General features: G+C 39.3%; 1 protein-coding gene across 1 annotated transcript in view; it reads left to right on the forward strand.

The window, feature by feature from the left end:
- Nucleotides 1-18,165, forward strand: part of LOC121389660 (protein brambleberry-like) — a 33,054-nt gene extending 14,889 nt beyond the window's left edge. The window contains exons 7-11 of the mRNA XM_041521308.1: nucleotides 203-409; nucleotides 2,273-2,431; nucleotides 4,243-4,358; nucleotides 5,063-5,202; nucleotides 10,853-18,165. Of these exons, the coding sequence (XP_041377242.1) occupies nucleotides 203-409; nucleotides 2,273-2,431; nucleotides 4,243-4,358; nucleotides 5,063-5,202; nucleotides 10,853-10,973 (743 nt within the window). The 3' untranslated portion in view covers nucleotides 10,974-18,165. The remainder of the gene's footprint in view (nucleotides 1-202; nucleotides 410-2,272; nucleotides 2,432-4,242; nucleotides 4,359-5,062; nucleotides 5,203-10,852) is intronic.
- Nucleotides 18,166-24,635: the final 6,470 nt, after the last annotated feature.

Here is a 24,635-nt window from a genome sequence, read left to right on the forward strand (position 1 = left end):
CACTTTGATTTCTATACAAAATTAAAAAATATACTTACCTTGATATATATTGTACTTTTCCACACAGCTCTTTACGCTGTGTTTTTACCTAATTGTATCAATAATATTTCCATATACTGACCTTTTTATGACACCCAATAGCCTTTGTGTATTTGTTGTGCTGGGGTGCCGTCACACATTCATTGATTGATGTATTTGTCAGATGACAAGCTGCAGTTGCTGACGAGCTGTGTTCTGCATGTGACCTACTTCCTTCTGATGGTGGTGGCGGCTGCATTTCTCCGACTCCCGATGGTGTCGCGCTTCCTGCTGCTGATCGTGATCATCTCGAACGCGGCTGCCGAGATCAGCTACAACACGAGTCTCGACTTCGCTGGCATGACAGCCTTCCTCCTGTCTACGTCACTCGGTCAGTGTTAGTCATCGTCTGGTTAGAGGTAACAGAGCAGTGCTTGCTTGAACCAGTTGGACGGGTCAATTAATCGAGTCCTGATTTCTTGGTTGAAAAAAAATAATTGCCCAAAACCACTTTTTGAACTAAAAATTCCGAGGTATATTTCATTGAAAAAACAACAAAAAACAAAGCAGCCATAGTCTAAACAAAACTTGTTTCCTATTGTTAAATATAAATTTCCGGTGAGTGCCGTGTGCAAAACTGCGTGAAATATGAATTGGGGAATGCACAGACCTGTCAACCTTTAGTCAAGAGAAAGCAGGAGGTGTGTGTTGAAAAAGCAGGAGATTTGGTCAAAAAGCAGGAGATTTTTTAAATTCACACAATTTAACCCAAAATCGCAAGATTTTAAAAAAACATTATTACAATAAGTTATATGAATACTTTATAATGTCATATATACTTCTTAACTTTAGATCTTGGCATTAAAAAAAAAAATAAAAAAAATATTATTATTATTATTATTTTATTTTTTTTAAGTTAAAATATTATTATGATTTAATACATATTTAAAAAAAAAAAAATATTTTATCCAAAAATGTTAAGAACATGAACAAGAAATAAAAAATTTAATTAGTACATTTACGGTATTACACTTACAGCCTTACAGGTTGCGTTACATTATCATTTGTGGTTAGTGTACCTAAGTACCAAAGACAAATTTATATAAATCTTATAAATTAATATTCAGTTTTTACTATAATGAGGAACGGTGGCGTGGTACTGATTTAAAATCATTATAATGATGCAATAAACATTGTATTTTCATTAATCATAAGTAAAACCTCATTACGGACATCGTGTGAAATATACCGGAATTATACCCATTTCCGTGAGTAACTTTATGTCAATGTCAAACACAACATTTTTTAATTGTACAAAAATAATTTCTTGAAGTGTACCCTTATAACCAACATTTTACCGCACAAACATACAAAATTAACTGACACAAGTATGTTTATACAGCTAATTGGTCTTTTCGTTGTCTTGCTGTGACATGTGATTTTAACATGCATCGTGTGTATCGCTGTCAACTCGGGAGTCTGGCAGTTCAGATTTGTCATAGTTGCATTATGTAATCCAGTGGGAAGACATTTTACAATTCAGAGGTGTTATTAGAACTAAATTGGATAGTTTTTTTTTTTTATATGGCAACACTGAATGTCAATACACAGCCTGTTTAATTAGCGGCAACACGCTTCATAGCCATTACGATGACAACAAACATTATAATAACACATCATTTTATAAACTCCATGTGCTTTTTTAACAATATAAATAGGCTATCCCACAATTCTCACTTCGGCAAAGGTTAAGCAGTCGGGACAATTCGGCCTGTTACATTCTCGGAAACCGAAAGTAGTCGACATTTTCCGAATGAGAAAAAAAGGCAGAGTTACTTCCCTTCTGTTATTTTGACAAAAGAGGATCGATTTTTTTTATGCTTACAAAAATGTCATATAACAGGAGAAACTGTCTCCCGCACAGGGGAAAGGAGATTTGATCTAATACCGGGAGACTCCCGCGGAATCCGGGAGGGTTGACAGGTCTGAATGCACTGTATACAGTGTACAGTATGTGGCCTGCAGTAGTCCAAAGGTTAAAATAGGTTTACATCCCTCAAATAGGTTTACAGTTGTATTCAGATTATTATAAAGCTATTTATTCATACACTGGCAGTGATCTATTTATTTAACAAATGAGTCTCAAATGACACATTATTTTATTAGTATTTACACATCGGTGCTATACCTAATTGATAAAGATTTTAATATAAGACGGTAATGAATGTAATAAATTATTGTCTTCTCCTCGCAGGGTACTGGTTGTTGTTGTGGATCCGTCTACACCTCAAGAAGGGTGGTCCGACACAAATCGCTGGGGCCATCTCATTTTCACCATCGGGCAACGTGGACCCACTGTCGGCAGCCGAGGTCCGGGACTTGGCAAATACACTAGGAAGACTGTACCACTCAAGTAAGAGCTTTCTTGTTATTTTTGTTTAATTATCTTAAATTTTAGTGTGTTTTTGTTGGGGTTTTTTGATAAAAAATTATTTTATTTTACTTTTTATTGCCTCACCCACATATTTTTCAGACTAGTGATGGTGTAAATTTTTGCATTAAAGTTTCGCGAATAGATCCCTTTCTCACAAAGTCATAGATCAACAAATCTCTGTTAACTTTACCCTCTAGAATCCAGATGACAACTTGTATTTTTATAGAAAGAAAGAAAGAAATGTTTTATTTAACGACTCGCTCAACACATTTTATTTACGGTTATATGGCGTCAGACATATGGTTAAGGACCACACATATTTTGAGAGGAAACCCGCTGTTGCCACTACATGGGCTACTCTTTCCGATTAGCAGCAAGGGATCTTTTATTTGCGCTTCCCACAGGCAGGATAGTACAAACCATAGCCTTTGTTGAACCAGTTATGGATCACTGGTTGGTGCAAGTGGTTTACACCTACCCATTGAGCCTTGCGAAGCACTCACTCAGGGTTTGGAGTCTGTATCTGGATTAAAAATCCCATGCGTCGACTGGGATCCGAACCCAGTGCCTGCCAGCCTGTAGACCGATGGCCTAACCATGACGCCACTGAGGCCGGTGTATATTTTTATAGAGATAGTATGAAAGGTTTTAGTCACTCAATGAAAAAAATTGATCGCATATGTGACCAAATCGGTCACAATGTAGAGGGCTGATCAATGAAACTTGGTTTACAGTTGCTCGTGTGGATGTACATGTATAACAGTGTTCTGAAACGTTTACGGTAGACGAGACATTAATCTTCGGCATTCTTGTCTTTTCCAGACCAATCGGAGGGGACTATAGGTTTTATCTCTGTCTGTCTGTATGTCTATCCGTCTGTCCCACATATAGTTTTCCGGGTATCATTAAATGTTTGTACAGACAAAACTGGCTTTGTAAATTCAGCGCAGAAGTGTTTGCAAAAAATACGCTTCAGTTTTGTGTTTAACTCACTGCCATCAGTGTTGATTACAATCATGGCCATTCTGATTGGGACTCACTGGAATTTCTGTGTGTTTAGTTTGTTTACTACAATAATCATTATTAGACAGAATGCTAAGAAAAGGAAAGAAATGTTTGTTTAATGACACCACAGCACATTTTAAAATATGGTTATTTGGTGTCTGACGGTTATTTTGTCACATAATCAATTAAGAGAGAGAGAAACAGAGAGGGACAGACAGAGAGAGAGAGGAATATAGACAGACACAGAGAGAGAGAGACAGAGAGAGAGATTCAATTCAGAGAGAGAGAAAAACACAAAGAGACAGATAGAGAGAGGCAGACAGACAGAAAAATAGAGACAGACAGACAGACAGAAAAAGAGACAGACAGACAGACAGAAAAATAGAGACAGACAGACAGAGATAACTAGAGACAGATAAACACACACAGAGAGAGAGAGACACAGACATACAGACAGAGAGAGAGAGAGACAGACAGAGAAAAATAGAGATGGAGAGAGGTAGAGACAGACACACAGAGGGGGGGGGAAGGGAGAGAGAGAGAGAGAGAGAGAGAGAGTGCGTGCACGCTCGCGTGCTGCTGCTGCTGCTACAGGATAGGCTACTTTTACTGATGCACTTATATGCACTTTTGCATAGACTGGATGCTCAATGTGTATCTGCACTTTACACATTAGTGAAATCTCAGTGTGTATAATACAGTATTTGTTATCAATAATGACACTATATCAAATGTGTTCTGCTGGTGACATACTAGATTACCTGACAGGTTAATAATGATTTCAGTGACTGGCAGTCTGAACATCTCCCATCTCAACTGTAATGGAAATGCTGTCACCATGCCAGTGGAGCAGACTGTGTCAGACGAGGATGAGGACCCACCAACACAAGACAGGCAGAGTGTAAGTATAACCTGTATGAAGAGTGCTGCTTGGTTTGTCTAAGGAGGATTACAGTTTTGAAAAGGACACATACGGTGTTCCTAAGTACACTACAGTAACATGCAATATATATACTGTAAATATGTTACGTATTGCACCATGAAAGTACTGCGAGCGGTGAAGGTCAACCATGGTGAAAACTGCATGTAGAAAGTACTTCGACCTCAGCTGACAAATTATATTGCAAAAAAAAAACATGATCACATTGCTCTAGCAATGAGCAATTACTGTTATGAGTCACTACCGGCCTCAATGGCGCAATGGTTAAGCCATCAGACTACAGGCTGGTAGGTACAGGGTTCGCAGCCCGGTACCAGCTCCAACCCAGAGCGAGTTCTTAAGAGCTCAGTGGGTAGGTGTAAGACCACTACACCCTCTTCTGTCTCACTAACAACTAACCAACTAACAACTAACCCACTATCCTGTACAGACAGCCCAGATAGCTGAGGTGTGTGCCCAGGACAGCATGCTTGAACCTTAATTGGATATAAGCACAGAAATAAGTTGAAATGAAATGAATATGAGTCACTATGTAATTTCAGAGATCACTATTCTAAAACATTAAATAAAGGTTGCTAATAAATTTTTAAGGTTATTGACGATGCTATTTTTTCTTTCCTCTGGTCAATAGGCTATATTTTAAAATGTTTTATTTCTTTACCCAGGAGATACGGGAAGTGAGACGAGTATTGTTAAGTCAGCTGGGTGAGGTCCCAGGTCCGTCGCGGCCGGTCTACTCGTCTCCAGACCGGTTCTCAATGGGAACCCGGACACCAATGACATTAACACCACGTTCTTCATCCAGGTACCTTTCACAGGGCTTGAAATTAACATTTTGTCACCTATGGCAATTTTAAATGTTTTTTGTCACAGACAAAGTGCTCATTTATGGCAATTTAAACCACTGGTTTTTGCAACAAATAAACACAAAGTGAAATGTGCTTAAAATAGCCAATACCCTACAGTTTGTTAAAACAAATAAACTATCACTTTTGGTTTTTTAAATGCATGTCACCCTGTATCTCCATATATTTTCCAAAATTTCCCATCATCATTTTGTCCAATATATGAGCTTATGCCCTACTGACATTTTCCAACTTATATGAGATATGTAATTGTTACAAGCAGACATGACAATAACTCCAGTCAGTATGAACAAAGGTAAACATAATGCAGGGTTCCAAATTCCAATTGTGGAATTTCCATGTCAAACAAGTAACTTATTTAAATAGCTATCTATGCCTGGTGGCAAATGCTGTCATGTTTACAACTCTTGATGTCACAGATATCTATCAAACGTATGGAAAGAGGTGATATATAGAGCATCATTCATTTGGGTGTTTCACAATCCAAAGCAAACAACAGGTGAATGGCGGGGCAAGTAGGAAATGATGTGGATCAAATATATATATATATATATACACATGTATGTGTCTGACACAAGTAAAAGTTTAAAACCCATAATGATGACAAAGATTTGGTTTAAACTAAACAGTGGCACCAACGACAATAGACTTCTTTCACATTCCACTGCGCATATGCCCGTTGCGGAGTTACTCGAGGACGCAAACCGCGAGATCTCGCCAAAATAGACCTATCTGCAAATTGGGGGGCAAGAGCAATGGGAGGCCACGACCATTGTTCAATTATTAACTGTTCCAACCGCATATGTCCGGGAAATTCGTTATCCTTCCATCGATATCCAGCCAATGGATATCGGAAACGATTGTGGGTAATCGTTTCACGTAGAAAACGATTTTAATGTTACTCTAAGTACGAGGGTTTGTTCGGCACATTTTGTAGGAGGGAAGCCAGTGAACGCATAAGGGACCAAAACCTTACCGGTTCTGTACAGGACGTTCCTACACAGGGCGGTCTAGTATACTTAGATATGGTGGAAAACACATTAACAGTAAAGAAAATAAATATATATTTTGTATATAAAGAAAATATATGTATATTTTGGATTATACTCAATAAAATATATAACGTGTGCGTGTGTAAATATATAAAAAATATATGTAGTCAGGACAGCTCTGTACAGAACGTTCCTATACAGGGCGGTTTAGTATTCTCTACTTAGATATGGTAGTAAACAGTAAATAAAATAAAATAAATATCTATTTTGTATATACAGAAAATATATGTATATTTCGGATAATACTCAACAGAATATATATATATATATATATATATATATATATATATATATATATATATATGAACTTTTAATGTTATTATTACTCAGTATGTTTCAAATTTAATTATAAGTATTGTCTGTTATTACTTTACGTTCATCTAGGTATGAACAAAAAAATCATCCGCAAACTTATGTGAGAACGGCTTTGCCGATTCACAAAATTTACGGATGATTTATTTTGTTCATACCCCGATGAACGTAAAAGAAATAACAGACACTCCTTAAATAATAATAATAATAATGATATATAAATATATATATAGAGTGATGACGGCTCTGTACAGGATGTTCCTACACAGGTCCGTCTAGTATTTTATATACTTAGATATGGTGGAAAACACATTAATAGTAAAGAAAATAAATATATTTTGTATAATACTCAATGTGTTCATGTTGACACTGTATAAAAACGTGTGTATGGGTAAACAGAACGGCACCTACCTTCAACCCCCCCCCCCCAAAATCCCCCTTTTTTAAATTCCCACTTTATGGATATACATGTAACAGCATAAAAATCTCTTTTTTTTTTTAACTTTTCCCAATTAGATAGACACTAAGAAAAATGCAACAAAACACCTGATATATATATATATATATATATATATATATACAGTCAAACCTGTCCTAGCGGCCACCTGTACTCAGCGGTCACCTGCCTTAAGCGGCCACTTTTTTCCTCCTAAACGATTTATAATGTAAATGCACCTGTAATAAGCGGTCACCTGTCTAACGCGGCCAGCGGCCACCTAAATCTGATCCCAAATCGCTAAAATACCTGCATTAAGCGGCCACAGTAAAGTTTTACTCTTATATAAAAGGGATATTTTAACAACAGCGATAGGTGCAGCAAATAACCGATCTTCACACCTTCAGGAATAATAGTACCCATTCAGTCCCGACATCTCCACTGTGTATCAATTAAGGAAGTATGAATCCGACATGCATCTAATTGCCTCTTGGCAGGCTACGCTTGACATTTGTAGATTCACTTACTATAACAATACATCGCATGAAGTCGGAATTAAATAATTAAATGGAAAAAGAAAACAAACTTGTGGAAAACGGTTAATTTAATATATTCTATTTGCATTATTTTTGAAGGAGACAACATGTCAAAAGTTGATTTATAATCAACTATGAAGCACACATCCGTTAATTAGCAGTACAGACGGTAAAACAAGAAACAACAACAAATGTTTTAAAGACTATATATGTGGCAACCTGTACTCAGCGGCCACCTGTCTTAAGCGGCCACGTTTATCTACTCCCTTGTGTGACCGCTTAAGACAGGTTTGACTGTATATATATATATATACTCTTCAAAAGAAGAAACGCAAAACCACATTGTCGTAACATTTGGAGAATTGATTTAATTATTGAATGGTGAGTCCGATAATTACCAAATGTTGCAGGATTGTTCACAATTCACTCTAGTCCATTGTGAGTAAGTGATAGGACACACCACCAAGGTCAAGGTCATCTGGAGTCAATACCGGGTGTGGCCTCCGCGTGTGTTGACAACTGCCTGGCACCGCCTGCCCATTGAAGCAACCAGAGTACGGATGACGTCCCGGGGGATGGTGGCCCACTCGGCCTGCAAGGCTGCTGCCAGCTCGGGCAGGGTCTGGGGCTGTGGTTGTCGCTGTCAGAGGCATCGGTCCAACTCGTCCCATAGATGCTCAATTGGGTTCAAATCCGGTGATGTCGATGGCCAAGGAAGGACATTAATGTTGTTGTTCTGTAGGAAAGCCGTTGTGAGACGTGCTGTGTGAGGCCTGGCGTTGTCATGTTGGAACACTGCGTTGGCGTTGGCCATAACTGGAACGATGTGTGGCCGGAGGATCTGGTCAATGTAGCCCTGTGCATTCAGGTTGCCCTGCACGTGGACCAGGTCAGTTCTGCCAGTGTGTGAGATGGCTGCCCACACCATGACACTAACCCCGCCGAATCTGTCCACTTCCTGCACGCAGTTTTCCGCATAACGTTTACCACGACGCCTATACACGCGACATCTTCCATCATGACGTCGGAGCAGAAATCGGGACTCGTCACTGAACCACACCTGTCTCCATCGCAGTTGAGGCCATTGTCGATGAATCTGGCACCACTGCAGTCGGAGTCGACGGTGTTGTGGTGTTAAGATGACACCTCGAACTGGACGTCTGGCACGAATTCCTACCTCACGTAGGCGGTTCCGTACGGTCTGGTCGGATATCCTGCGCAAACCTGGTATTGCTGCGGCTGTGGAGGTGGCAGTAGTCAATCGTTCCCGAAGATGGCGTACCCGGATGTAGCGGTCCTGCCCGGGGGTAGTGACCCGTGGTCGACCGGATCTAGGGAGGTCACGTGTTGATCCATGTTGCTGGTAACGGTCCCACAGTCTGGAGATGGTGCTTGGGGACACATGGAATGCCCTGGCAACGGCCGTTCTGGATTCGCCTGCGTCTAGTCGGCCGATGGCATTGTTTCTCTGCGGTTCACTGAGACATGGCATGTCCTGGATTGTCAACTGTTGGCCAGATACAGAGGCCAGGCAAGCGAACACCCTGCACTTTTATACTGTCGGTGTTCATGTTGCACGTGCAGACAACGCATGTGCAGTGGTGACATGGTTTGCACGTGGCTGCATTTTTGCGAATATTCACATTTTGGAACTTTATTGTACAGTAGCTGCGTTTTATCGAATGTAACCGTGGGAATGTGTTTGGGAAATGCAATGACCTTATATTCACAAAGCATGAACCGGTAGGAAACATAAAATCGGAGTTATAACCCATTTGTACCCTTTTGCGTTTCTTTTTTTGAAGAGTATATATATATATATATATATATATGTGTGTGTGTGTGTGTGTGTATGTGTATATATATACTCTCTCTCTCTCTCTCTCTCTCTCTCTCTCTCTCTCTCTCTCTCGAATATATATATCGATCGATGCCATAACCTGTCAATGCCATAACCTATGGAATCTGTCAAATGTTTTGTTTATACTTTTTACGAGATAGTCTTTTAATCTGGCGTTATCAAAACCCTCGGATACAAGTCGCAGAGACTTTGTCCAAGTTGTTGCACTGCTTTTTGTGTGTGTGTGTAATGACACCACTATAGCACATTGATCAATTAATCTATTGGATGTCAAACAATTGGTAATTCTGACATGTAGTCATCAGAGGAAACATTTTTCCTAATGCAGTAAAGTATCTTTTACATGTACTTTCCCACAGACAGGAAAGCACATACCACGGCCTTTGACCAGTTGTGGTGCACTGGTTGGAACAAGAAATGCATGATAAAAAGTATTGCCATTGATTGAAGAAATAATTGTTTATTTTTCATGACTGTTTTTGATGTGTCAAGCGAGATGGTGTGTTCCATATGCATATAGTGGTAACTCTGAGCGTCTAACTTTGTAAATATTCCTGTGTTAAAGTCTACATTTTGTGCTGGATGTTTCTTATCCTTAACGGGAGTAGGGCATAGCCTTATGGTAAAGCGCTCTCTTGATGTGCGGTTGGTTTAGGATCAATCCCCGTTGGAGTGCCCGTTGGGCTATGTCTCGTTTCAGCCAGTGCACCACAGCTGGTATATCAAAGGCTGTGGTATGTATTATCCTGTATATGGGATGGTGCAAATAAAAGATCCCTTTCTACTAATGGAAAAATGTAGCAGGTTTCCTCTCTACGGCTATATGTCTAAATTATCAAATGTTTGACATCCAATAACCGATGATTGATATATCAATGTGTTAAACAAAACAAACTTTTTTTTTTTATCTTTGAAAGTAGAAAATCGAAAATCTACAGCATGCAGCGAGGTGTATCATTGTAAGCATGAAAAGTAGACAGCAATGGGGGCAGCAGTGTCTGCTGAAGATTGGCAGCTGTTACCATATAATAAACACTAGGTTTACCTCGAAAATGACTGAAAAGTTTTGCCGATCCAACAGGTTTTGTGTCTGTCTTTCTGTTTGTCTGTCTGTCCAACATATAGTTTTCTGTACTTTTTTCGCAGTGCCTCAAAATAATGAGCTGAAATTTGGTGTTTAGATTTATCATGTACTGTTGCAGATCAAGTTTGACTTTCATGGCACTTCACCCATTTATCACAGAGTTATGGCCCTTGAACATAGGAGATATGAAAATTAGTTGGGCCCAGTGTGGGACATGTATTGCTCATCAATACTCTCAGAATGCTTGTTAATTGTGGCATCATTTTATGACAAAAGTATATCCCAAATATATTTTATTTTTGTTTTAGGGCATCAACACCATCATTATCATCTCGTTGCCATGGCAGCACCCGAAGTGGCGCCCCCTGTCGTCTGAACGCGTTGACCGGACATCTGTATTGTCACAGACACAGGATTTCTACGTCTTGAAGAATCTCGTTTTTAGTTTTCAGGACATGCACATTCTGGTGAATTCTCTACCCATGTAAACTGACCATCTGCTTAAGCAAGTCCAGGCCCTGTGCTTATAAACCTTACAAGTCTAGACTTTAATAAAGTCCAGACTTTAACGTCATGGCAACGCCATTCAAATAGCATTACATTAAAGTCTAGACTTTAAATTTTATAAGCAAGGGCCCAGGCCTATAAAACTTTAGAGTCTTAATCTCTAATGATGTCACACACATGGCATTGTAGTCTCAGACTTTCTTTAGAGTCTAGACTCAAATCTAATGATGTCACACACATGGCATTGTAGTCTCAGACTTTCTTTAGAGTCTAGACTCAAATCTAATGATGTCACACACATGGCATTGTAGTCTCAGACTTTCTTTAGAGTCTAGACTCAAATCTAATGATGTCACACACATGGCATTGTAGTCTCAGACTTTCTTTAGAGTCTAGACTCAAATCTCTAATGATGTCACACACATGGCATTGTAGTCTCAGACTTTCTCAGAGTCTAGACTCAAATCTCTAATGATGTCACACACATGGCATTGTAGTCTCAGACTTTCTCAAGAGTCTAGACTCAAATCTCTAATGATGTCACACACATGGCATTGTAGTCTCAGACTTTCTCAGAGTCTTGAGTCTGGACTAAACATTTTATAAGCACCAGGCCAGAAGACAATATTTCAAAATCTTAGGGAACCACAATCAGTTAACATGACTTTTACATATTAGGTAACTGATTGTTCGGTTATGTGAATTATATTTACCTAATCTATTCAATTAATCAAGTTTGCATCGAACTTTCATTTTAATGATAAAATTTCCAGCTGATACATGTACTGTAAGTTTAAGGAAAATAAAATATAAAATAAAAATATTTTATTGCATTTCATTAAAGGACAATTTCTTTCATACTAGATAAAGTGACTTTCAGAACAAATAATGGTTTGCTACATAACCAATTGATGATTTGTGTGAATTTAAATTTGCGTAACCTACCTGCCAACAGAACAGTAGTTCGCGTGAAATATTGTATACTGTGCTTAAGTCAATTACTTTCATGTCATTGGTTTAGAGTTTGAACCTGATATTTGCATCACTGGAATACTTAGTATGCAAAACTGATCGGGCTTTCTACTTGAAATTTTCAATTTCTACATGTAGCTTTCTTAAAACACATCTTGATTCTAATAATGCACAAAGTCTTGTAAATAATTTTTACATACTACATGACTGTGGATATAATATTTATATTAAATGCGTATGTATTGGGATGTTTGTGATTCTTGTGTGCCATTAATGTTTACTAATCAAAATAATAATGTGACATGATCATCATTTGTTTAATGAAATTTGCTACTAGTCTGAACTGTTACATGCCATGTTTTTAAATCTGTATTTTCTGGATTCAAAATCAACATTTTAATAAAGCCTTACTCATTAGCCATGTAGCTAAGATGTGGAGATTTTGTTAAACGTTTTGAGTGAAGTCTTTTGGACGTAACACTGTTAATGTCTTAATAAATTGGTCAATCATGTTTTCTTCTTTGATTTAAACTGAACAACAATGTTAATGAGTTAGGACACTAGCTTTGAGCTTCGATTTATTGGAATGTTATATTTAGCCAGGACATGATAGAATGTTCATTATTTTTTATCCATATAACCCATTTTCCATCTATTTGAACAAATAGTGTAGAACAGTAGTAACACAGCAGATGACTGTGTTATGGACAGAAGAGTATTTGTTAATAAGCACCTGCTTTGTAACTTCAAAACTTTTTATTGCAGGCAGCTATTTTCACTTTCTTATTAAATGTTTTTCCTCACTTTGATTCTCATAAACATTTATATGATAACATTAATGATCTTTTACGGCTATTTGAACTATAGCTAGGTTTGACAATTTACTAATTAACGTTGTATATATTGGCACTTTATACCTTTAGGTTCACACAATAATAAATGTTTTGTCACCTAATTTTTTTTATGATGCTTTCTATTATTATTCTTTTTTAAAGTTTTTTTTTCTTTTATTATTATCTTCTGTATGTTAAAATGTTTGGTAGTTTTGGGGTTGTTTGTTTTTGGTGGTTTTATTTTATTTTATTGACATGTATCTTGTTTTTTGAGGTGACAGGGACATATTCTCTCTTGGCACCCATCTTCCATAGAGTTTCATTTCCATACAAGTAAATATTTTAATTCTTGTTTTACATGTAATTATTGTAAGAATTCAGTTAAATAGCAAAATAGTTTCATTTGTTTCAGTATTTAATGTTCTTTCTTTTTCTTTCTTTTTAATGTTTGATTCTGTATATTTAATGAAAAGAAAATACCATACATATAACAGGTAGTTGGTGCTAATTATGTTTAAGAGATTTCTTAAAAGAGAAATACAAGTGCAAGTATTATACCAAAGTATATTTCTAATACATTTCCTAATTAATTGTATTTCCTAAGCAAAAGCAAGGGAAGTTTAGCAATTTGTCATGAGTATTATAAATTGAAATAGTATCCACCAAACACAAGTATGATGCTATTTTTCTTATTGACTTGGTCCTGTTTCATTTCGTTTAAAACATTACATCTGGACAACTGCTGTAAGCTATGCAAATTAATGAATGTATGGTTGAATCTGTTCGTCAATACTCATCATGAGAATAGCTGAAAACATAATATGCAGTTGTCATTTACATAATTTAGTTCAGTGATTTCAAAGCAACATATCATGAGTTGTTTGTATGTGAGTATTTGGAGAAAATTTCATGTTTTTTGTCTGCAGTGAAGGTATTACTTTTCAGATGGCAGACGGTGTGAATGTTTTCATTTGGTTTTAACACTGTTTTCATGTTTAGCTCTATTCTTTTTGTAAACTAAAATCCTAGATCACTGAAACGTGATTTACAGTTGCATCAGAATATTCATGTTCATGTCAATGTACTACATGTATGTTAAAGTTATTTTTACACTTAGTTAAAATAAATCATTATAATTTTAGGTTTTTTAAGGAACTAGTGTAATCATGAATGTTACTTGAGAAATTATTATATAAATTCCAACTCAGTTTAAGTAGGCAAGACCTTTAATTCTGTGGAATTGTTGATTGTCAAATGATGAAATATGATTTTATATCTAAACAAGGGAAGTCACCACATTTGCCTTTTAGTCATTGTACTGCAGATTTAATGAGTTTGAGAATCCTTGAACAATTTTAATTCTCAAACATTCTTTCAAGGGCCCTTGAAAATCAACATTTTGGCCATGATGTACTAAAACTCCTTGAAATATTGTAATTGTTGGTGAAATAAATAAATTTGTTTGCGTGTATTTAATGTGGGCCTTGAAAAGTCCTTTAATTTTATCTTGAAAAATTTACACGAACCCTGGATATAAAATCTTATTTTGACAAAAATCATGGACGTTTCTATTTATGATGTATTTTTCACGATTTTACCTTTATTCTCCATACAGATCATACCACATGTCTGCTGACTAAGCTATTAGTGTTAACCATGCAGTCAGCACTAACTAATATATACTGTACAACAATAGAAACGCACATATTTTAATATAACATTTTCCAATTCAGGAAATACATGTACATGTAGATGAAATGGGCCTAAAATGTTTGTAGGATATTTATATATTTGACAATTTTTTAAACAAAATAATGGGATTCAAAGTAAATAATTTAAAATGAAATAAAGAAAACTAATTTAATATTTGCTTATTTTTTTTGTATTTCACTATCATCGATTTAAATTGTTACATACATGTACAACTAGTCATAAGCTAACAACAGCTAACACCGAAGCAGATTTCATATTGCAGATATTCAGTATATTACTTATTACACACGTTTGCAGAAGTTTAGTTTGTGTACAAGTTTTGTATTCAAGTTCTGATCATATTCAGTGTCATTTACTGTGCATTTTTTAAATTCTTTGTCAGGTTTTGTTTTAATCTTGTGAGAACTGAATTTATTTTGAGTGACATGTCACTATTATCATAATTCCATTTTGTCTTTCAGCTAGTGTCATAAAATTGTGTTCGAGTTTACAGAAGTTTTGATGTTTGTTTATGTAGTGAAACCTGTCTATAAAGGCCACACAGGTGATTTACATTCCATGGCTGTTAGAGTGGCAGGTGCTAGATTTGTCGGAGAAAGGGTGTAGTCTCGAAAAGGGGACCTAGTCTCGAAAAGGGGACCTACTGTATAATACCATAAAATACATTAACATTAATTATATTATGAATGCAACATTCCTCTAGAACCACCAAGCCTGCCAAGATATTAAATTTGTCCCACTAAAAAGAATTATGTTATCAGGGACTGAAATGATATGAAGATGTTTATTGGCCTATTGGCCCCCAGAATAAATCAAAGTAGGGACCAGGTAGGTAGAAATGGGCGTTTAAGAATTGTTTTTAGGCATCTACTAAAAAATCTGATCTCATTAGTACCAGGCAGTGAATTATTTCAATCCGTGTAGATGTATCCATACATTAAATACTGAAGTTTGGGGCTCATTGGAGTGAATGTACATGCCCAACACTCCCTGGATCCTTGACATTGTTACGGTTGTCTCTAGGTGTAATTATAGCCACTGGGCTCTAGCCTGGGCAGGTTTAGCGTTTTAAGGACTTGCAGACAGCAGCCCTAAGACTTGAAAATTGGTATTTTGTTTATGAATGATGGACAGTGCTAGTAGAATGCTGTTAACAGTCTTGGCAGAATGTTATCAGCTGCCAAATGACATGGAAGGTGGGGTGGGTTATGATCTTTATCGTTCTGACCTAACGCTGCAGGATATCAATTTTACATGTAGTAACTTTACATTCTGTTTTAAAACAGCTGTGAAGCTCAGGGTTGTACATAACAAATACACAAAGTGGGTAACTTTTTCCACCCAACCCCCCAAAATGCAAAACATGTCCTTTTTGGAGTAGTTGTTCCCTTTTTGACCTACTTGAAGAGAACCCTCTGTTACTGTGCCCTAACATATGTTACTGTCACCCCACTGATAGAAGGCTAGAAATTGACCTGAAGCTATTGGATGTTGAACCTGGTGTGCCCTTTCTGGACAGGTGGTTGTTATGCAAGGTTTCAGTTAGAACGGGTTTGCTTGTTAAATTGGTTTTTCAGAGCTTTCAGATAAATGTATCTTGTATGTTTGTTTACAATTCTGTTATTTCTGTTTATCCAAACTGTTGGTAAACTGGGTATATGTGAATGGTGATAGTTACAATTACAGTTTCATATTTCATTAGCTATTTGTGTTACACGTGTCTGGAGATGTGCACCCGAAATCAGTTCAGTTAAAATCATCGTTTTGTTTATATTGTTTGCTTAGGAAAGTGGTTCTCAAAGATGCATTTAATTAACATATTACTCTTGTTTTTAATTAATATTATATCACGGAATTTTATTGTATTTCTTTATTGCTTTGTCCACCCTTGAACTTTGTATGACTGCACGTATGTTTGCACTTGTGGAACTAGGGTTAGTGAATTTGTATGTTCTCTTATTTTTATGCATCTTCATCTACATGAGCGAAGGGTGAAAGAAAATGGCGATGATCCATTTAAAATTACTTCATCATTAACAATTCAACCATTGAACACTTGTTTACGTCTACTAAAGGTTCAAGCACGTCTGTGTTGCGTACCTCCTCCGAATTTCCTTGCAAATGTGTCCCAAGACGTGGATTTCATCATTTTATTATTTATAAAAACTTAAGATAAATGAAAAAACTGTCATATACATGTACAATGACTGGACGATCTACTGTTGTGAAGTACTGTGTATTTCGAAATGGCACCGGACAGTTGAAGGCGAAGTCACAGAGAAACTTGACCTACTAAGTGACCCAAAAGATGTAGTGGACAGAAACAAGCCTTGTAATATGTATTGCTTTTATTGCATTCGTGCTATAGTTTTGGTAATTTGTTATTTACAAAACCTAAAAGATATGCTACATCTAATTTAAATCACCCTACTATTGTTCACCGAGTAGTCCAGAAGTGCTCTTTTCTTGGCTACGTTCTGATTGGTTAACTTGTCCGAGTTCTGGCTGGATAAGTATTGTGACGTAATCGGTAAGACTTCCGCCCTGAACCAAGCCACTCGCCATGGCAGCAGCAGGGTTGGGGGATGGGTGGGGGTGGGGGTGGAAGGGCATACCAACAACAGGGACATGTCAGCAGCAGGGCCGGAGGCGATGGGGTGACATGCCAGGAACAAAACCAGGTGTGTGTGTGTGGGGGGGGGGGGGGGGGGGGGTACCCGAACCGAGAATTGTATGTGGACCTGATAAAAGTGTTTAGCCTAGTCGTAAGACTGTTTCACCATCTAAGTAGTGATTTGTTGCCATCTACATTCATTTGCAAGGCACCGTTATAGGAATGTCGTTTTGAAATTGTGATGCGAAATTTAAAGAAGAAACAAAACAAGTGAAACCTAGATCCTTGTAATGGTTGTGTTTGTACATGTACATTTGTTATTGTCGTCTATGGGGTTTGATTTGGTGGTATACACCCCGTACATGTACATTTGTTTTTATGTCCACCGGAAAGCTGTTCACTGTTTCAGGGTTATATCCTTATTTTGCAACCATTGTAAGATGTTTCCGACTAAAATTACACATTGAATTCATTTTCGTATTTAGAATTCCAGTGTCTTTTTGTCTAGTGTGTTTTGTGATTAGGGCCTCCACAAGTCACTATTGTTCTCGGAGTACTCGACACTTAATGTTACACCATATGATAATAAGACTAAGAACACCATATGATAATAAGACTAAGAATTACCTATCTTAATTCCATTATAAATAATTAAATGAGTGCTCTTCCTTGCACGGGTACTTGAGTCTTGTTGGACTCGGCCCCTACTTGAGTACTCGTGGAGACATCTTGTAATGGAAGCAATCTCAGACAGTCCCTTTAATATTTCTGAATTTTGTTATTTTAACTAACAGATTGCCTAATATATGCGGGATACAACTAATCTGTTTACATAACAATCAAATCGCTACGGAATGCATTTATATATGATTAAGTGCTTCTCAATGGTCCGTGCAGTATTTTTCAGATTTTAAATTTATATGCTTTCACTAACACTATTTAAAATATCGTGTTTCTTAAGCAATAAATAATACAACTGCAATAATTGCATGTCATCTGTGTTGTTATCTGTGTAGTTTATTTCCCTGCTTATGTCCAATTATGATTCAAGCAGCATGTCCACTCCTTATTTCTCAGGCGTCTTTTGATGCTAGCAACTGGAGAGGGTCAGTAATATAAATATTTTCGTCTTCCAACGGGGATGGAGTTGTGCGGATGACAGTGTATGTTACCTGACGACAAATCATGTCTGGGACTGGGTGTACCAATATATACTCTTCAAAAGAAGAAACGCAAAACCACATTGTCGTAACATTTGGAGAATTGATTTAATTATTGAATGGTGAGTCCGATAATTACCAAATGTTGCAGGATTGTTCACAATTCACTCTAGTCCATTGTGAGTAAGTGATAGGACACACCACCAAGGTCAAGGTCATCTGGAGTCAATACCAGGTGTGGCCTCCGCGTGTGTTGACAACTGCCTGGCACCGCCTGCCCATTGAAGCAACCAGAGTACGGATGACGTCCCGGGGGATGGTGGCCCACTCGGCCTGCAAGGCTGCTGCCAGCTCGGGCAGGGTCTGGGGCTGTGGTTGTCGCTGTCGGAGGCGTCGGTCCAACTCGTCCCATAGATGCTCAATTGGGTTCAAATCCGGTGATATCGATGGCCAAGGAAGGACATTAATGTTGTTCTGTAGGAAAGCCGTTGTGAGACGTGCTGTGTGAGGCCTGGCGTTGTCATGTTGGAACACTGCGTTGGCGTTGGCCATAACTGGAACGATGTGTGGCCGGAGGATCTGGTCAATGTAGCCCTGTGCATTCAGGTTGCACTGCACGTGGACCAGGTCAGTTCTGCCAGTGTGTGAGATGGCTGCCCACACCATGACACTACCCCCCGCCGAATCTGTCCACTTCCTGCACGCAGTTTGCCGCATAACGTTCACCACGACGCCTATACACGCGACATCTTCCATCATGACGTCGGAGCAGAAATCGGGACTCGTCACTGAACCACACCTGTCTCCATCGCAGTTGAGGCCATTGTCGATGAATCTGGCACCACTGCAGTCGGAGTCGACGGTGTTGTGGTGTTAAGATGACACCTCGAACTGGACGTCTGGCACGAATTCCTACCTCACGTAGGCGGTTCCGTACGGTCTGGTCGGATATCCTGCGCAAACCTGGTATTGCTGCGGCTGTGGAGGTGGCAGTAGTCAATCGTTCCCGAAGGTGGCGTACCCGGATGTAGCGGTCCTGCCCGGGGGTAGTGACCCGTGGTCGACCGGATCTAGGGAGGTCACGTGTTGATCCATGTTGCTGGTAACGGTCCCACAGTCTGGAGATGGTGCTTGGGGACACATGGAATGCCCTGGCAACGGCCGTTCTGGATTCGCCTGCGTCTAGTCGGCCGATGGCATTGTTTCTCTGCGGTTCACTGAGACGTGGCATGTCCTGGATTGTCAACTGTCGGCCAGATACAGAGGCCAAGCAAGCGAACACCCTGCACTTTTATACTGTCGGTGTTCATGTTGCACGTGCAGACAACGCACGTGCAGTGGTGACATGGTTTGCACGTGGCTGCGTTTTTACGAATATTGACATTTTGGAACTTTATTGTACAGTAGCTGCGTTTTATCGAATGTAACCGTGGGAATGTGTTTGGGACATGCAATGACCTTATATTTACAAAGCATGAACCGGTAGGAAACATAAAATCGGAGTTATAACCCATTTGTACCCTTTTGCGTTTCTTTTTTTGAAGAGTATACATATCGGAGAAACACAAACACGTAAGTGTACGAGACGGGGACAGGTGAGGCAACTATCCCCCCCCCCCCCCCCCCCCCCCAGTGCTGGAGCAAAACCAGAAATTCGGGCAAAAAATTAAGAGGTGGGACGTAGCTCAGTGGTACAGCCCGATCGATCGATCGATCTAGGATCGATTCCCGTCAGTGGGTTATTTCTCGTTCCAGCCAATGCTCCACAACTGGTGTAACAAAGGCTGTGGTATGTACTACGCTGTCTGTGGGATGGTGCATATAAAAGATCCCTTGCTGCTAATCGACAAGAGTAGCCCATGAAGTGGCGATAGCGAGTTTCCTCTTTCAATATGTCCGACACCATATAACCGTAAATAAAAATGTTAGTGCGTCGTTAAATAAAACATTTCCTTCCTTAGGGCAAAAATTATAGATATTCGAGCATAATGTGCTAAACTAAGACCTTTTTACCCTGTGTTTCCATCATTCTACCCTCAGAATTATATAAAAATGCGTAGTGATTCGTTTGCAACAATATAATATTATAGCTGTTTGATAGTAATGGTAATATGAATAAATATTACCCAGATTCGGGCATTTTCGTTTAATTCGGGCAAAAGCCAGCCTGCCCCAATAAAAAAGGGAGTTCGTACGCCTATGCAAACACAGATTTATCTCATGTTGGGAGATGGATTTAAACATATATGATTGTCTGCTCTTCGGTGATGACTTAAAATGTAAATGCCAAAGCAAAACCATTCAGAGAAATTATTGGTAGCTAATGGTTACGTACACATGTGGTTGGAGTTTGGTTTGGTTCTTTCCGTTGAGCTGCGGTCACCATTCTAAATGATATCGGCGTCACTTTCTTTCTTTGGTAGATGTTAACGTGCTTGTGTCCCTTGGTTGAAACTCGCTTACTGTATGCACAGCCTCTGATTTAAATCGGGGATTGTTACCATAGTATTTCTGTCCCGGGTCAGACCACTGGCTATCCAGAGATCGGGCCCGGGACAGACATGCTCGAAACTCTAGTGGTATAGGAGCATGTAAATAAATACTGGAATGGAATGTCCCCCTAGCAAGGGCGGGACATAGCCCAGTGGTAAAGCGCTCGCTTGATGCGCGGTCGGTCTAGGATCTAGGATCGATCGCCGTAGGTGGGCTCATTGGACTATTTCTCGTGCTAGCCAGTGCACTACCACTGATATATCAAAAGCCGTGGTATGTGCTTTCCTGTCTGTGGGATGGTGCACAAAGAAGATCCCTAGCTGGTAATGGGAAAATGTAGCGGGTTACCACCGATAACTACGATTCAGAATTACCATACGTTTGACATGGAATAGCCGTTTTATTTAGCGACGCACTCAACACATTTTGTTTACGGTTATATGGCGTCAGACATATGGTTAAGGACCACCCAGATGTTGAGAGAGGAAAACCCGCTGTCGCCCCTTCTTGGGCTACTCTTTTCGATTAGCAGCAAGGGATCTTTTATATGCTTATAAATGTCAAAAAGCGATTCTGTTCGCACATTTTTGAAAAAAAAGAAAGAAACGTTTTATTTAGCGACGCACTCAACACATTTTGTTTACGGTTATATGGCGTCAGACATATGGTTAAGGACCACACAGATATTGAGAGAGGAAACCCGCTGTCGCCCCTTCATGGGCTACTCTTTTCGATTAGCAGCAAGGGATCTTTTAAAAGTACCATCCCACATACAGGGTAGTACATACCACGGCTTTTGATATACCAGTCGTAGTGCACTGGCTGGAACGAGAAATAGCATCGAGCGAGCGTTTTACCACTGGGCTACGTCCCGCCCCATGCACATTTTTGAAATTAAACTATATGTACGTAGTATCGCTTTGACATCAATAAGCATATTAAAAATTCAAAGCATTGTTGACGTCACGTCAACGGAATGTTGATGTTGTTATGGTATCGTCTTCGGCAGTTTTTATAACTTAACGGAATATGGCTAAATACCATTAAACGCTCAGCTCCAGCCCCTACCCCCTGCATCCGCGCCTAACAGGGAATAAAGGTAGCGCAGAACTATGCACAGTAATAATGCATTTTTTTTACACACGCGTTGGTGAGAACACCATGTGTTATTTTTGGTTGCACATGGTTGTTAACACATGTACGTGTGTTAACAATTTCAAGACATACGACTGACTGCTCCCGTGCTTATAAAACTTAAAGTCTAGACTTTAATAAAGTCAAGACTTTAACGTAATGCTATTTGAATGACGTTGCCATGACGTTAAAGTCTGGACTTTATTAAAGTCTAGACTTTAAGGTTTATAAACATACATTTTATTTTTGCCAAAAAATATACATTTTGTAGGCATACATACATATTTATATTTAAAATAATATAATGTGCACACTGCGGGGAATGGTATGTAGCATCGGGTTACAATCGATAAAATTCTATAGTAAATGGGTAATGCATGCATAGCAATAATATACAATATAATAATATATGTCATGTATCAATGTTGTCTGTTCTATGCGTGGTAGCAGTGTTCAAATACTTACACAATTTAATTAGATGTTTTGAATTGTCGCTGGACAGTAGTTGTGTTAATTTAAATGTTGATGGTTTATTGTAATACGTTTAATATATTTATCTCTTATGTTACTGAAGAAAGGACTCACTAGAACAAAGTGATATTCGTCTTCTACTACATTCATATTACACAGACGACAAATTCTATTATTCCTGTCAATATTGTGGTATCTGCCCGTTTCTACAAAGAGATTATGGGAAGATAATCTATATTTACTCAAAATATTTTGTATTTCAAGGCAGTCGGTTTCTGAAGATAAGGTTGTAAGCAATAATTATTAACAACGACTTTGTATAACAGACATTTTGGAGAATTGTTGAGTACAGCATACATATTGTAAGCACGGGGCCTGGTCGCCAATGCTATACAACTAATTAAAAACTATACCATGAAAATCGATTATACTGTGACGTATAGTTAACCTGACAATCATGTGTCTGTGACGCGTAAGTCAGTTACAGGTGCAACGGCTGCAACTAACTTTTAGTCGAAAAAGATTTTAAAACAATTCGTTGTAAGATAAATGGTATCTAACGGCCACTCATGTATTATTCACTATATAACAGAGTGAAACACAAGTCTGTGACATTGAAACAGGGAAATATCATTTAAATAGATTAAAACTGGACTCCACAACCGTTATTTCTCAGATGAACGTGCGTTTGTTTTGTTTTGATTGTTTTGTTTATATATATACTCTTCAAAAAAAGAAACGCAAAAGGGTACAAATGGGTTATAACTCCGATTTTATTTTTCCTACCGCTTCATGCTTTGTGAATATAAGGTCATTGCATGTCCCAAACACATTCCCACGGTTACATTCGATAAAACGCAGCTACTGTACCATAAAGTTCCAAAATGTGAATATTCGCAAAAACGCAGCCACATGCAAACCATGTCACCACTGCACGTGCGTTGTCTGCACGTGCAACATGAACACCGACAGTATAAAAGTGCAGGGTGTTCGCTTGCCTGGCCTCTGTATCTGGCCGACAGTTGACAATCCAGGACATGCCACGTCTCAGTGAACCGCAGAGAAACAATGCCATCGGCCGACTAGACGCAGGCGAATCCAGAACGGCCGTTGCCAGGGCATTCCATGTGTCCCCAAGCACCATCTCCAGACTGTGGGACCGTTACCAGCAACATGGATCAACACGTGACCTCCCTAGATCCGGTCGACCACGGGTCACTACCCCCGGGCAGGACCGCTACATCCGGGTACGCCACCTTCGGGAACGATTGACTACTGCCACCTCCACAGCCGCAGCAATACCAGGTTTGCGCAGGATATCCGACCAGACCGTACGGAACCGCCTACGTGAGGTAGGAATTCGTGCCAGACGTCCAGTTCGAGGTGTCATCTTAACACCACAACACCGTCGACTCCGACTGCAGTGGTGCCAGATTCATCGACAATGGCCTCAACTGCGATGGAGACAGGTGTGGTTCAGTGACGAGTCCCGATTTCTGCTCCGACGTCATGATGGAAGATGTCGCGTGTATAGGCGTCGTGGTGAACGTTATGCGGCAAACTGCGTGCAGGAAGTGGACAGATTCGGCGGGGGTAGTGTCATGGTGTGGGCAGCCATCTCACACACTGGCAGAACTGACCTGGTCCACGTGCAGGGCAACCTGAATGCACAGGGCTACATTGACCAGATCCTCCGGCCACACATCGTTCCAGTTATGGCCAACGCCAACGCAGTGTTCCAACATGACAACGCCAGGCCTCACACAGCACGTCTCACAACGGCTTTCCTACAGAACAACAACATTAATGTCCTTCCTTGGCCATCGATATCACCGGATTTGAACCCAATTGAGCATCTATGGGACGAGTTGGACCGACGCCTCCGACAGCGACAACCACAGCCCCAGACCCTGCCCGAGCTGGCAGCAGCCTTGCAGGCCGAGTGGGCCACCATCCCCCGGGACGTCATCCGTACTCTGGTTGCTTCAATGGGCAGGCGGTGCCAGGCAGTTGTCAACACACGCGGAAGCCACACCCGGTATTGACTCCAGATGACCTTGACCTTGGTGGTGTGTCCTATCACTTACTCACAATGGACTAGAGTGAATTGTGAACAATCCTGCAACATTTGGTAATTATCGGACTTACCATTCAATAATTAAATCAATTCTCCAAATGTTACGACAATGTGGTT

This window comes from Gigantopelta aegis, chromosome 15 (genome assembly GCF_016097555.1).
Source record: "Gigantopelta aegis isolate Gae_Host chromosome 15, Gae_host_genome, whole genome shotgun sequence".
Classification (NCBI taxonomy): domain Eukaryota; kingdom Metazoa; phylum Mollusca; class Gastropoda; order Neomphalida; family Peltospiridae; genus Gigantopelta; species Gigantopelta aegis.